The sequence below is a fragment of the Bos indicus x Bos taurus genome, chromosome 5 (genome assembly GCF_003369695.1).
Source record: "Bos indicus x Bos taurus breed Angus x Brahman F1 hybrid chromosome 5, Bos_hybrid_MaternalHap_v2.0, whole genome shotgun sequence".
Lineage (NCBI taxonomy): Eukaryota > Metazoa > Chordata > Mammalia > Artiodactyla > Bovidae > Bos > Bos indicus x Bos taurus.
The window spans coordinates 13,510,915-13,525,884 of record NC_040080.1 but is presented as its reverse complement, the minus strand read 5'-3'; the positions used below and the strand labels follow the sequence as shown (position 1 = coordinate 13,525,884).

Sequence of the window (14,970 nt, the reverse complement as noted above, 5' to 3'; positions counted from 1 at the left end):
CGAAGAAAGACTGGGAGGCTGGGCCTGGGTTCGGGGACTGTCTACACAGACTTCTGTGCTGTGGGAGTGCTAGGATGATGTGGCTGGACCCGGGGAGTCAGGGCAGGCGTGGTGGAGTGCGAGACGGGGTGCAACGATGAGGCGTGTTACAGCTCATGGCCCCCGATGGCAGAGCCCCCCGCCCCAGCCTGGCCCCTCATGCCCAGGCTGCAGCCAGCCCCGCTCTAGAAGCCAGGCTGCCAGGCTCCCTGTGTGGGAGGATCTCCGTGCAGGAGGGTCCCAATGAGCACGACCCTTTCCCACCCCAGGGACTGTCACCCTGAGCTGTGACTCAGGGCCTCCCCCACGCAGGTGACACGCCTCCGACCTCCAAAGCTGCTGCCTGGAGCCGGCGCCCTGCTCCCTGATCACCCCGCCGCTGGCACCCGCTGTCCATCCCCCGAGCCCCGGCCGGACCCTCACTCCCCTTGCGGAGGCATCTTCACATCCTGGGCGCCGGTGGGAGGGAGCCTGGAAGCCTCTTGGGAACACTCCCCTCCCTCCTGACAGCTGTCGCAGGTCGCAGGTCGCATGTTTGACACCCGCTTGATGCCTCAGGGCGGTTCTGAGTGACTGGCAGGTACTCATTTAGCCTGCCATCGCGTCAGGATGTGGCTGGGTCCCCTCCCTTCCCATCAGCCCTCTGCGCCAGCCCAGCTTCAGGAGCAACTGTAGCAGTGATGTCCCGGGGGCATCACGGTCCACCCTCCCACGTGACCTGTGGCTGGAGGGGCGCTGGACCTCCCAGCACCGAGGGCCCCGGTGTGCACTCAGGAAGCCTGGGACCGGTCACTGCGAGTAGGGGCCAGGTGGCAGGAGGGTGGTCTCAGTGCCAGGCAGGCAGGGCAACAGGGGCTCTCACCTGCTAGAGGAGGGTGGAGGGGGCGGCAGGCTAGTGCCGTCATCCCAACCGCTGGTTCAGCCACACAGGCCTGGCTGCCTGGGTTTAGGGAGGTGGGGAGGCTGGTTCCAGCCCCCCACTCACTGCGCCACATCATCGCTTCACAAAAGGCACCAGGGGCCCCCATGTGGAACCAGCCAGTGGCTGAGCCTGGACTTGAGCCTGGACGTCAGCCAATGTCCCATCACTGCTGCTTGGGTTTCCAGGCCCTGTATCCAGGCCCCATATCCCAGAGGTTCCTCTAGCAGCAAGGGCACATCCACAGACCTCTGAGCAGCCTCCAGCCTGACCCTGGGGGTGGGTGGAGAAGGGGGACCAGGGACCCCCGCTGTGCTCTTGCCTTGGGCCCCACCCCACCCATACTTGGGGCCCTGCTGGCAGCTCTGATGCTGGGAGGGCGGGACCCAGGAAGATGGCTGTGGGGAAGGGGGTGATTTACTCAGCCTGAATGGAAGCCTGGCTCTCAGTGGAAAGTTATTCCTCTGTGCCAGCTGCCCCAGGGGCTGGGAGGTGGTCAAGCTAGCCCTGCAGCCCCGTGGACCAGCATCACCCCAGAACTTGCCCCACGCAGGCCAGGCCCTGCGTGGTCTCCTTCCCACTTGTACCCCTTCCTGTCCTCCTCCCGTCCCCTGCCTGATGAATGCTGGTTCCCACATTCACCCCCAGGCTGAGCCTTCCCTGGAGTCCAGTGACCCAGTGGTAGGTGGGTAGGCAGTTCCCCCCGGAGAAGGAGGCAGCACTAGTTAGGGCTGGGGGAGGGGCCCCTTCCTGCCCATCCTCCCTCAGCCCCCCTCCCTGTCCCTCCCGGCCACATGCCTCCGGGCAGGCAATCCCGACCCCCTGACTCCTGCAAGAACACTGCAGGACAGGCAGTGACACCAGGCAGGTGTGGGAGGGGTGCAGACCCGTCATCCCGCAGTCACTGCGAGTGCACAGCCTGGAACTCAGCTGGCAGGGCTGTGACGTGCAGAGTGGTGCTGAGAGGGGTTTAGAGCCCTGGCAGGGCCCTGCAGAGCTGGAAAAAGACAAGGCAGCACCTTTCTCAGGATCTCCACTTTGCTGTTTCCCAGCCTCAGCTGTTGCTGCCCAGCCGGCCTCTATATACTCAGCCTTGCCTCTCTCTCCACTCCCTGAACTCCAGCCCCACCTCCCCCGAGCGCTGTACACCCTCCAGGCTTCCCCATGTTCTCCCCTCCACCTAGAACGTGCATCCCTTCTCCTTCACCTGGCATCTCATTCTCAGAGATACTACTCAGGTGTCACCTCCTCCAGGAAGCCCACTCTGACTGCTCCCTGCAACCTGGGCCTTCCATAGTTTCTAGAGCTTGCCCCATAGTAGCATTTATAACACAACGTTGTGATCACATACTTATCTGTCCCCTCCACCAATAATTGAGGGCAATAATTGCCTTACTCTACCATACCTGGCACATGGTAGGTATTTAACCAACACTGGTAGCAGATCAGTGCATGAAGGGTTGAGAGGGGAACTCCAGGCTGGCAGCCAAGAGAGGTGGGTGTGTCCAGAAGATGCTGTGAGGGACGGGGGTCCCCATTGTTCTGGAGAAGTGTTTGTCAGGGGTCCTGAGGGGCCAGCTGGCTGCCCAGGCCTGACCCTCCCCCCGCGACTGCCTTCTCTCCTTTCTTCTAGTATTTCTGCCTGTTGCTGGCGATCTTCCTCGTTGAGCTGGTGGCGGGGGTCCTGGCCCACGTGTACTACCAGAGGGTGAGTGGAACGCTCTCCTTGTCTTTACTTTACCCATCAGCACCCCCGGGAGGGACCATAGTGAGAGGGGCGCACAGGGGCAGGGAGGCAGTGACACACGGGTGATCCCAGGCCTCCCCTGCCTGCTCTGGACAAGGAAGAGGTAGTCAGAGCCCTCCCACTGGGCGCTCTGTGACTCAGGGGTGATACTCAGCTCATACAGACAGATGACCACATTGTCCTTTCACACCAGCGCCCATGTGACTGACAGATATCCTCAGATAACTATGTAAATATTTTGAATGCACACGTGCGTGCTCAGTCGTGTCTGACTCTTTGCAACCGCATGGACTGTGGCCTGCCAGGCTCCTCTGTCCATGAAATTTTTCAGGTGAGAATACTGGAATGGGTTGCCATTCTCCAGGGAATCTTCCCAACCTGGGGATTGAACCTGAGTCTCTTGCATTGCAGGCAGATTCTTTGCCACTGAGCCACCAGGAAAGCCCTATTTTGAATATCACCTTGTAATCAAAATGATCATGGGTTCCAGATTCACAGATTCAACCAAGCTTGGATCAAAACTATTCAGAAAAAAACTTCACAAAGCTCCCTAAAGCAGAACTTGAATTTGCTATGCACAAGTGTTTATGTAGCATTACATTGAATTTACAGCTGTTTCTACAGTGTTTACATGGCATTAGGTATTGTCAGTAATCTAGAGATGACTCAAGTGTACAGGAGGGTGCGCATAAGTGATATGCAAACACTGCACCATCTTATATAAGGGACTTGAGCATCCATGGAAGACCCATGCTGGCCCCGGAACCAATCCCTGGGTACCAAAGGATTATCTAAAGTCACCTAGTGCCCGGCCTCCCCTTTGCCATCCCACCAGCCTGGAACTGTGGTCCCCCACCTGTCTCCCATTTCCATCCATCACACTCCGCCCTGACACAGGGTAACAGCCTTTGCAACACCATCTTCACAGATCCTGCCTTCTGTGCAGCCTCCTTCCCATGGTCCCCTGGTCCTGGGCAGTCAGAGAGGGCTTCCTGGAGAAGGTGACACCTGAGTGGCATCTCTAAGGATGAGATGCCAGATGAAGGAGGCACGGCCTTAGAGGGGCCTGGGGGCAGTCGGTGGGTGGTTCTGCTGATGCACCGTCTCTCTCCATGCTCCTCAGCTGAGCGACGAGCTGAAGCAGCACTTGACTCGGACCCTGGCCGAGAACTACAGGCAGCCGGGCGCCGCAGAAATCACAGCGTCTGTGGACCGTCTACAGCAGGATGTAAGCGTCGCCCTGGGGCCTGAAGGCCACGCAGACACAGTTCCCAACCTGTCTCTGTCCCTGCCCATCTGTGTGGCCCTGGGCAGGTTACTCGCCTTCTCTGAGCCTAACTTGCCACGTCTCTGAAATGAAGCGTCACAGGGTATGGAAGCATTAACCGCAGCCCCCTAGAAGGCCCTCCCACATGAGAGTGCTTCCTGGGTCCTGGTTCGTCCGTTCCTCCCTTTCCTCTGCATTCGCCTCTGGGTACCTGGTGGGCAGCACGCTGGCCGTGCCAGGATCCAGGCTCTTCCCATCAGCGGGCCTCCTCCTTCCTCCCTGGGGAACTGATGGCTGCGGCTTCGGGAGAGTGAACTGCAACAGGCAGAGTATTTCAGAGAAGCAGCTTTAAGAATTTCCCAGTTATCATCAGGCAGAACTCGGGGGACTGGGGGGTCTCTCCTTGCAAAGAAGGGACTCGCAATCCCCCAGTGAGGCCCGCAGTCCTGCAGAGGTAGGGGAGGGGCACGTGGACCTCAGGCCAACATGGTCGCCAGTGGCCACACATGGCTCTTAACATCCAAATGTAAGACCTCGGCTTTATGCAGCACGCACACCAGCCTTTCCAGCACTGACCTGACCTGCCCATCCAGTGGCCTCTGGGACATCTCTCTGTCTTGCAGGTCTGGGGGCGCTGAAGCTTTGAGGTCTGGATCGGGGACACCTGAGCCTCTGGCAAGGCTTGGGTCCCTGTCCTGGGGGTCCTGTCTCCCTGGATGACCAGGAGCCCACGCCCTGGTGGTTTGGTGCTGCCCTGGGCCTGCCACACAGGGATACACAGCCCTCCTCCCTCGAGGACCTGCCAGCACCCACCCCCCACCCATCTTTTCCCAGATCCTCCCTGCCCCCAGGACACCCAGCACAATCTCCTTAAAGGACAAGGGTGCCCCGAAGAGGTGGCCATCAGGTTCCTGCAGCCAGCTCCCCACTTGCCTAGAGAGAAGGTCCCCCCAGAGCCAGGTCCCTGCTCAAAACAGGGGAAGCGAAAAGTCTCCAGCAAATAGGGATGAGATTAGGATCTGAACACTGTCCTGCGGCCCCGTAACTGAAGGGCTGGGGTGGGGCCCAGGCTCCCTCCTCACCTGCAGCCTCTGCCTCTCCCCCTCAGTTCAAATGCTGCGGGAGCAACAGCTCAGCCGACTGGCTGCAGAGCAGCTATATACTGTCTCCAGAGGCTGAGGGCCGCCGGGTGCCGGACAGCTGCTGCAAGACGGTGGTGGCACGCTGCGGCCAGCGGGCACACCCCTCCAACATCTACAAGGTGGAGGTGAGTGCCCCGTCTCGCGGGGCCCAGAAAGGCTGGGCAGGTGGGCGGAGTGGTGGAGATCACACTTACTCTCTGACCACAAGATGGCCATGGGCCTTCAAAGGTCCCCACAAAGTCTGGGGGCCGCAGCTGCTCCAGGGAGATCTGGGGACTTCATAGCGTGCCCCTGGGTCACTAAGAAGCCCATGGGCACTTGAGAGGCTAGACTTGGCCCTTTAAGTGTCTGGCCTCCCTCAGCGGGGAGCAGCCCCCACCAGCCTTTCCTCCCTATCCTCACCTACTTCCGGGCCAACGTGTGTGTGTGTGTGTGTGTGTGTGTGTGTGAGTGTGTGAGTGTGTGTGTGTGTGTGTGTGAGTGTGACCTGCCTACCTGCCTTCCAGGGAGGCTGCATCAGCAAGCTGGAGCAGTTCCTGGCTGATCACCTGCTGCTCATGGGGGCCGTGGGGATCGGGGTGGCCTGCCTGCAGGTGAGTTGGAGTGAGGATTCTAGGGGGGGTGGTGTCTGGAGCCCCGAACCCCTCTCTCACTGGCTGAGATCTCAGCTCTTGGCCTTCTGCCCGCCCCTGCCTAGCCTGCCCTCTCCTCTCCCATCTATCCCCTCTGCAGCCAAGGTCACTCTCTTCCCCCAGAAAACATGAAGGAAAAGGCCCTGGGAACTTGTCAGGAACAAAGACCTGGGAGGAGCGGGAGTGTGGGTGCAGGTATGTGCATGCACTCCGTGTGTGCACGCTGGCCTGCTGTGGTGTGCGTGGGGTCCGTGGGTGTGTCTGCATGTATCCGGGTGTACGTGGTCGGGGCTGGATGCACGTATGTGTTCAGGTGTGCTGTGCATGTGTGTATACGTTCGTGCATGGACGCGCACTCGTTCCTCTGTGTGTGATGCGTGTGTGTGTACCCCTGGGGGGGGGTGTGCACCCCTGTGTACACCCAGCTCCATGCTCCAAGGATGACTGATGCTTTTGCTCCATTTCATCACTCACACCCCTCTCCCAGCCACCACCCAGGGGTCCTGTCGAAGGTGGAGGGAGTGGACTCACGAGGGGCAGATGCAGTGAGTAAGGATTCTGCAGGCCCACCTCACCCAGCAGAGCTAGAGGAGCTGATTCACCACAAAGTGTCACCCCCGAATCCCCATCCCGGGAGGTCAGAGCAGAGGCCGGCATCACAGGACCCGTCCCGTCCAGCCCCTGCTCCTGTGCGACTTGAGAGGTCACTTCCCCACCCCTCAGGGCCTTCATCCACAGCAAGAAGCTCATTCCCAGCCACGAGAGGTGTCGGTGGGAAAGGAGATACCTGGCTCACGTAAGGCCTCCCTGAGTGCTCTCCTCCAATCCTGCCGTGGCCAGAGCTTATCCAGGCCAGCAGATCAGAGAGCCGATGGCCCGAGGGTCTCACTCCCTGAGCTGGCACCAGGCCCCTGGCTCCTGATCCTTTGTTCTCCCAGGCTCTGTCCCTGATGCAGGATCCATGGAAAGAGTTGGGGTGGTGGCAGTCGTTAGCTTGGGAGCCTCCCCGGGTAGGGTTCCTTCTGATCACCATCTCCATCTGTGCACCCAGGGGACCTGGCTGCAACCCCGGGTGGGTGGGAGATGGCCCACCCTCTGGAGGGGACCAGCCGTTCCATCTCTGAGCCTCAGGTCCTCATTTGTAAACGGGGCTGGTCATATCAGATCAGTGACCAGTGTGCACATCAATCACTCAGCTCATCGCAAACGGACAGCAGCTGCTCGGGAAACGGTACCCACCACGTTATCGTTTCCATGTGGGCATGGCATCTCTCAAGAGAGCTGGTGGTTTCCTGGCCAGACCAGCCCATCCCCTTCACCCCCGACTCAAGTGCAGGCGCAGCGGGTCTGGGGGGCACTCACACGGCCCCTTCATACCTACCCAGGCAGGCCTCCTGCCCAATGCACTGACGCCTGGGAGCTGCCAGCCTGACTGGGGAGGGGGTGCTCCGCTGCTGTGCCTCCCTCACCCCAGCTTTCCAGACACCTCCTGCCCACTTCAGGTGTTGGGGGCCTGCTCTGCAGACACTGACTGGATCTGGGCTTCACTCTCCATCTATTTCCTCCTGACCTCTGCCCTCAAAGCCTGAAGCTGAAGACAAGGGCAGTGAGGCCAAGGGCATGGAATGGGATGACCACCGAGTCTGAGGTCAGGCAAGTCCAGCCGTAGGAGTAATTCCAAGGTCGGGTCACCAGGCAGTGCCCACAGCCCCGCATTGACTCCATCATGGGCAACTCATCCTTCACAGTGCCCTGCAGAAATGTGCTCCTGTCCCCGAGAGAGCGTCGCTGGGCCACCACCAGGGACCCATCCCTGGCCCATTTTCTCTGTCCATTCCATCCATTCTGCTACAGCAACCAAGCCTCAGGCTCCATCGCCCCCTGCCGTCCAGTGCTGGAACTACCACCCGACCTTGAGGAGGGGCTCGGGCCAGCTGGGCCCCCAGGCTGTCATTCTCCACCCAGCACCCAGAAACCTTCCCCACTCACACTGACCTGGCACTTTGGAAATCCCCAGGCCCAGGAGATACAAGGCCAAGATGTCCTGTCCCCCTGCCTCCAGGAACGGGGTGGGAGGGTGATGCCTGAGAGTCGGAGGCCCCCGTTGTAGACAAAGCTTCCTCTTCCTTGTGATCTGAGGGGGCCACCCTCCCTCCAGAGCCTCAGTTTCCTTACTTGTAACATGGAGGAGTGGGAGGTCTGCAAACCTTTTTAAGCAGCAGTGTTCTCTCATCGTGGCTTCCCCAGTGGCACCTAGTGGTAAAGAACCTGCCTGCCAATGCAGGAGATATAAGAGAGGTGAGTTCGATCCCTGGATTGGGAAAATCCCCCGGAGGAGGAAATGACAATCCACTCCAGTATCCTTGTCTGGAGAATCCCCACAGACAGAGGAGCCTGGCGAGCTACAGTGCATAGGGTTGCAAGGACATGACTGAAGCGACTTAGCACGCAGCAAGCACGTTCTCTCATCGGTGGGAATCTCACCCAGGAGCCCAGTTTATTCAACATGAGGCCAGAGCTGACCTGATGGAAGGAAGCAGGAGTCAGGAGACTGTCGTGACAGCGGTCCAGAATAGCCTCCCGTGGTTTTCCAGGAAAGAGCACACCTCAGTGAGACGGAGGTGCTGCGGTTCCTGGGTGTCTCATGAATTCTCTGAAGACCAAGCAGGAAACGATGATGAACGGAGCAAACCTGCTTTCAGCCAGACACCACGTGCTGCCTCCCAGACTCGCAGACCAGGCACTGGTCTGCCTGCGGAGATGCTGGCAGGCTAAATGGCCAGGATGCAAGAAGGGACAGGCCTCCCGGAGCCTCCAGGCTCTGATCCTCAGCCAGGGCTGCACGTTGGGGTCACCCGGTGAGCTTTGAAAGGTCTAAGGCCAGGCTGCACTCCAGCACAATGAGAACTCCATCTGCAGCCGGCACCCTGGCCACAGTGCCAAGGTCAGGCGCCTGGGCCTCACAAAGGCGGGGCCCAGCAGCCCGCCCTGCCCCGCCCTCCACCTGCTCCTGCTCCCGCAGTGCCCTGGCCTGTGTGTTCTCTGCTCACAGCTGTTGGTGCAGATTCCTCTGTGTCCTCTGTCAGGAAGTGGACGCTGGGGCTCTTTCAGGGACCAGGTAGTTAGTGCCCATGCCTCGTCTGCATGTATCAGGGTGGTGTGTATATGTGTATGTGTGCACGTGTGTGTGTGTGTGGACACTCATTGATGTCCATCTCACTGTGCCTTCCCCCGGGCACCCTGGGGCCACATGTTGTGTACAGAGCTCTGGGCACTCAGTCCTCCGGGTCCTCCCCAGCGTGAGGCGTGCACCTTAGAAGATGCAGCCATGAATCTGTGCTGGGCTGGCTGCTCCCATCTGGCCTCCCCTTCAGCAAGGGTCAGAAAGGTCCAGATGACCCTGCAGGAAGAGTCGTCAAGCCCTGAGGGGGGGATAGGGCAGAGAGCGTGTCCGACACCTGGGTGGAATGGCTGGGACAGCCACCCGCTTAGAGTGAAAGACGAGATGAGCTCTAAGCCACCTTTCAGCCCAAGACTGAGTCCCCCGGTGGATTAGCACTGCTCTTAGCACCAAGTCTGACAGCTGAAAGCCGTGTTCCCAGGGGGTGAACCTCCCGCGTGGGGAGAGTTGGGAGGAGGAAGGGGACACCGAAGGGCTCAACCCCTGTGCCCTCCTTGAGCCTCTTGAAGAGAAACTAGTGTCTGCCAGTTCTGGGGCGTCCTCGTCAGCCTGTCATCAGGTGTGTCCTGAGGTATCCCAGGAAGATCAGGTCAGCTGGAAGGTCTGGGAAAGACGGGGCACTGCTTCCCGTCTTTGGGAACCCCTCTGGACCTCTGTCCGCGGCACGGTCGTGGGCTGCCCCCTACCGCCCCCTCCCGTGGCCGGGGAGCCAGGAGCCAGCGGCATCATCTTTATCAGGGTCACTGTCACAGCCCTGGGCCTCCGTGGTCTTCACACCCTCCCCTCCTCATCCTCAGTGCATCCTTGGGTGAAGGGAGGGCGGAGGCAAATGAACAGCGATCCTCTTCCTCTGCATTTAGAGGTCGGCAAGTGAGACGTGGAAGGTGACCGCCCAGCACTGCCCAGCCTCGGCCAGCTAGTCGGCAGGACAGAGCGGCCAGCAGGCAGGGCAGGCTCCCGGGGCCCAGGGCTTGTCCTGAGCCGGCTTACAGGATGAGCTGGTGACTGTCCTGGGCCCTTCACTCGGATCCTCGGTTTCCTTTCCTGCACATCAGCTAAAGAATTAACTCCACACCCTGGTCTTTGCTCCAGAACCTGAGAGCAGCTAGATGTAGACAGACCTTCCTGGAGAAAGGCTGCTTCGGCAGCAATGTCACTACCTCTAATTGAATCAGGTCTAATTGAATCAGGCCGTCTCCGGAGAAGAACCGGGACCACGGAGCTGCAATGTGGACGGGAGGCTTGTTTAGAGGTGCAGGCCCTCACCCAGGCCGCAGGGCTGGAACCCACAGCATCCCCGGGCAACCCATGCACATTCAAGTGGGAGAAATACCACTCTTGGCTAGTGGTTGTCAGAGTGGTCCCCGCTCCAGCCCCTGCCCACATCACCTGGGAGCTTATTAGAAATGCAGGCTCGCAGGCCGCACCTGAGGCCCCCTGGGTCTGAATCTGCCCTTGACTGAGTCCACAGGGGACTCCTGGGCGTGGGAAGGCTGGCTCTGGCCGGCAGGCTGGCGGACTCCTGACTCCTGTGTGTCCCTGCACTCTCTCCCCGCAGATTTGTGGCATGATACTCACCTGCGGCTTGCACCGGAGGCTCCAACTGCATTTTTACTAACAGCCGACCGCGTTCTGCTCCGACTGCCCCTCACAAGCTCAGGGGCCCAAGGCCCACAGGCCAGGCCTGTGGGGTCAGCACCAGCCGGCCTGGAAGCTCCCAACAACTCCCCCTCCTCTGTGCCCAGCCCTTCTGGACCACCCAGTCACTGCGACCACGGCCCCTGCAGCCCCAATCCGGCCGGGGACCCTCGGCCCTCGCCCTCACTTCTGCATGCTTATCACCAGAATCCCGGGGCAAGAGAGCACAGCCCAAGCCTCGCCAGGCCTAGGCTCCCATGGACCCTGGGGGGCTGTGATGAAATCTGCTTTCCTCCCCACTCCGGAACCCTGAACAGGGGCTGGCCACTTTGCCCCCACTGGGATGCCCGCATACAAGCCTGTGATCCCCCATACAGGCGCTGAGCGCCCCTCTCCCACCCCTGCTGGATGTGCTCCCTGAGAAATGCATTGAATAGGCAGTTAGAGTTGGCTCTGCCCCCAGAAGACCGCGGCCTTTGCCCTCCCCGCTTCCCCTCCCCTCCCACCTGCACCAGCTCACATGGAGAGAAGTGTCCCATGGCCTTATTCCTTCCTGCAGGGCAGGGTTGGGTGGTGGCAGGGTGGGGAGCAGGTGCCTGCCTCCAGGCCCTCCTCAGGAGGGTCCCCTGGGAGCCCATGACCCCAAGCCCCAGTCTTCAGCCATGTGCCCCTCGGGGGTCTCCTCTCTGGACTGATGCTCAAAGAAAGCCAAGTTTTTAAAAAAACTATCATCTGCCCTTCATGTTGGTGGGAGTAAAATCCTTCCTGATTAAACCAAACCACAGACCCTGCAAAGCTGGAGCCACCGAGAAGGTGCAGCTCTTGAGTCGAGGGGTGCTCTGCCTCGAACCTCCTTTTCCTGAGCCGGTGCTCCTGGATCACCCAGCCCCCAGCACTTGGCCTGCAGAGACCCCGCTCTGCTTCCCAGAGTGGACACTGTCCCTTCATTAGGTTCTCTCTTACAGCTCTTGAAGCAGGGAATTTTCAGAAAGGACTTTCCAAAATGTGGACGGAGAACAGAAAGGAAATCCTAGGAAACACTGGGCACAGGTGCTGGAAGTTTTCCGGAGAACTTGAATCAACTCATAAGATACCCCAGAGGGTCCCACATGGGCAGAGACCCCCATGCCGGTCCCCTGGGTCCCAGGTCCTGGATCCTGCACTTCCTACTTCCCACCCTCATGATGCCGAGGTCAAGTCCGGAAAGGGCACACCTGGCCTCCGCTGTCTCTTGCTGACCTGGGCCCATCCCAGGTAAAGGTATATTCTTTCCCATTCATGGGTCAGTGCCGTCCCCGTCACAGCCCCCACAGTACCAAAACCGCACACCCCTGGAGAGGGGCGACCCATGCACTCAGAGGGCAGAGCAGCCTCCTGCAACCAGTTGCCTCCTGCCCTGGGACTCTGGGGCTGTCGGGAAGGGCCCTGGGGTCACTGATGCCAGTTCACTCTAGGGGAGACCAGCTTTCCAGCAACCCCAGATTCCCAAGGCCCCCCAAAAATTGGTGCTGTGATTATCTTTGCTGCCTCCAACTTTCTGCATTTGTGCAGATAACAAAAAATGACCATAAGTCCCAAGTTCTCTGCAGGGCTAGATGTTAGCTGACATCTTACAAAGTGAGGGCTGAAAGGGAGAGCACATTCTTCCCCCTGAGGGGCCCGAGGGAGGTGGCAGTGGGCCGGGCAGTGCTGGCTGGCTGCACATGTGCCCTGCTGGGGTCCCTGCTTACTTTATCAAGGTCAGCGGGGGCTCACGGAGGGGTAATGGGCAGGTGCCACCTGCACAGCCTTGTCCTGGTGGAGGCCCAGGAGAGCCCAACTTTTCTGCTCCCCCCGCCCCCATGGGTAGAGGCCATCCTGGCTAGGGTAGGAGAACTGTGATTCTGCCCTGGGCACGGTCCCACCCAGAGGGTGGAGGTCCACACTGCAGAGAAAGCCCTGTGCTTTCTGAAACTGGGACCTCCCTGTTGGTGCCAGCGGCTCGGGAGATGAGACAATGTGAGAGGAAACAGCAGTTTCTCATGGAACACACAAAGGGTTAGGATGGGGCTGGCCCATCCTGCCTACAAGGATGCCGCTCTGTGCCCAGGACAGCCCCTCCCAGGTCCCTGCTGGGAGGTGTCCCAATCCCGAGCTCCCTGGAGAGGGAGCAGGACACGACGCTCAAAGGTCATCCATCGGTCCCCTGACACTGGGGACTGGCCGGAAAGCCGGGGTTGTGCAGAGGTCTGGACGTGGCAGGTACGGGAGTCCACGCGGCCCTGGTCCTCCCCCTGGACCAGGCTGCCCCACCTCCCTGGGCTCCCAGTGCAGCACCCAGGAGGAGCGGAGTGCTACACCCCGGGGACCCTCAGCCCACAGCCAGTTTCCGGCTTGGACTCTGCCACCTGGTTCATCTTGGGGGGTTGAGGTAGAGGAAGTGAATTGAAACCATTACTACCATCACCACCCATCCCCCTCAGCTTTGTAAAGGTTCTCCGCCCGGTTCGCCACTTGAAGCCTGGACAGAAGGGGACAGGGGTTTCCACGGGCTAAGGAGGACACCTGTCTTTGTATCACCACTGGGTGGTGCCCACACCCCCGGGGGATGCTGGTGATGGAGTTGTCTAAGCCGGGTTCTTAGCACTGGTCAGGATCAGCCTGAGAGCTTCTGAGCCTTCGCTGGACCCGCGTCCTGACAAGTTCCCAGGTGACAGTGATGCTACTGGTCTCGAGGCCACACCTCGACAGGCCTCTGCCACCTCCCGTGTGTGTCACAGCCCCCCGGGGTTCAGAAGCCCCCCCAGGTGTCAGGCCAAATCCCACTGGATTCACCGGAGCATAGGATAAAGCACCTGACCTGCTGTGTACCTGCCAGTCCGTGACCTTGGCAGGGAGACCAGGGGCCTGGGTCCTCTCCCTGGAAGGGACAGTGATGCCCCAGCCCCGTTTTCCCACCACCTCTGTGTGCCTCAGGAGGGCCCACTCCATCCTCGCCCCCCCGTCCTCTGTTTCCACACAACGCCCAGCCTTGTGCTCTGTTCACAGTTCCATGTGGGCCCCCTCTCTGCCCTGCTCCCGCACCAGACACACCCCTGCAGGTGCCACCAAGAGTCCCAGGCAGCCCAGTGTCAGGAGGGCTCCTGGATCCAGCTGCCCACTGGATAGGGGTCATCACAACATTCTGGAAACGGAAAAGTTGCCTTAACCATTTTCACAGAGAGGAATTGCCCCAGCGTAAACACGCCCCTCCTTAGCCTCCACCTCCATCCTGGGGGCACGACAATAAAGGAATGGTATCCAGGGCTGCAGTCTTCACTGTCCCTTCTCGGCAGTTGGTTTGTCAGAAGCCCCGCTGCAGCCTGAAGTGATGGGGGCAGGGGCCCTGATAGGACCCCACACTGGTCAGGGCCCTGCTCACCCCTGCCCGCCCACCAGTATCCTTAGCTCCTGCCTCAGGTGGCAGCCGCTGAGCTGCCTTGGGCTGGACCCTGTTCCCTCCCTCCCCTGGCTTGAGGATGGGCAGGCTGTGGGTGGTGGTACAGGGTGCTTCCCCTTTCCTCCTGCATCCAGCAGTGACTGAGCAGAAAGGTGAGGCTGCAGTGAGGGGCTGGGGGGTGGGGTCCAGGGTTGCAGAGGATGGGCAGGCAGTAAAGCGTGAGCCCGGCCCTGCCCATCAGCCAGGTCCACACTGTCCACGTCTCTGCCCTCTGTCGTCAGCCAGGCCAGCCAGAGCCAAGAGGGCTCCTGTTCCCACTGGCTGGGCACTGCTTCTAGAGAAGGGGACAGTTTCCAGCAGACTTGGTAAATGTTTCAGTAACTATCTCTGAACCCCTAATTGGGGGTTAGGGATTACGGGTCGGGGATCAGGTCTAATTTCACATGCTGCTCCTGAATTGCCAACCAGTGAGCAAGAAGGCTGAGTCTTTTGAGGATCCAGAGTCTCTGATAGAGTGGGCATCTACTGAGACACTAAGGCTGCAGGAGTCCAGTTGGGGGAGTGGGGTGGGGGGAGGGAGGCAAAAGGCAAGGAGCTTCTTGACGTCGCTGACCAGTGGGATGGCTCCACCTTTTAACGTGTCGGATCAGCCCTGCTCTGGACACTGGCCAAGTCTGGACCCTGAACTCACCAGCCACTGGAAGAAACCTCTCTGGCAGCAGAAGGCTCTACCAGTAGACCCGCAGAGCACGGTGTGGCTTGGCCACACTGTTCCCCCTCTGTTCGGCATCCAGGGGCACTCCCCTGGTGGCTCAGATGGTAAAGAACCTGGCTGCGATGCAGGAGACACAGGTTTGATCCCTGGGTTCCGAAGATCCCCTGGAGAAGGAAATGGCAACCCACTACAGTATTCTTGCCTGGAGGCAGCCAGACAGCCTGGCCCAGGCACACCCGTGGACTTATTCTCTTTGTTAGTTTGAGGAGTTA

At 60.0% G+C, this 14,970-nt stretch overlaps 1 protein-coding gene across 3 annotated transcripts in view; it reads left to right on the top strand.

The window, feature by feature from the left end:
• Positions 1-13,850, top strand: part of TSPAN11 (tetraspanin 11) — a 64,695-nt gene extending 50,845 nt beyond the window's left edge. For 2 of the 3 annotated variants that reach the window (XM_027541044.1, XM_027541043.1), the window contains 5 exons: positions 2,592-2,666; positions 3,829-3,933; positions 5,081-5,239; positions 5,621-5,707; positions 10,486-13,850. In XM_027541044.1, coding sequence (XP_027396845.1) covers positions 2,592-2,666; positions 3,829-3,933; positions 5,081-5,239; positions 5,621-5,707; positions 10,486-10,545 — 486 coding nt within the window. In that variant the 3' untranslated portion in view covers positions 10,546-13,850. Of the gene's footprint in view, positions 1-2,591; positions 2,667-3,828; positions 3,934-5,080; positions 5,240-5,620; positions 5,708-5,869; positions 5,942-10,485 lie in introns of all 3 variants that reach the window. The other variant, XR_003511021.1, reaches the window with a different exon arrangement.
• The last annotated feature ends 1,120 nt before the right edge of the window (positions 13,851-14,970 follow it).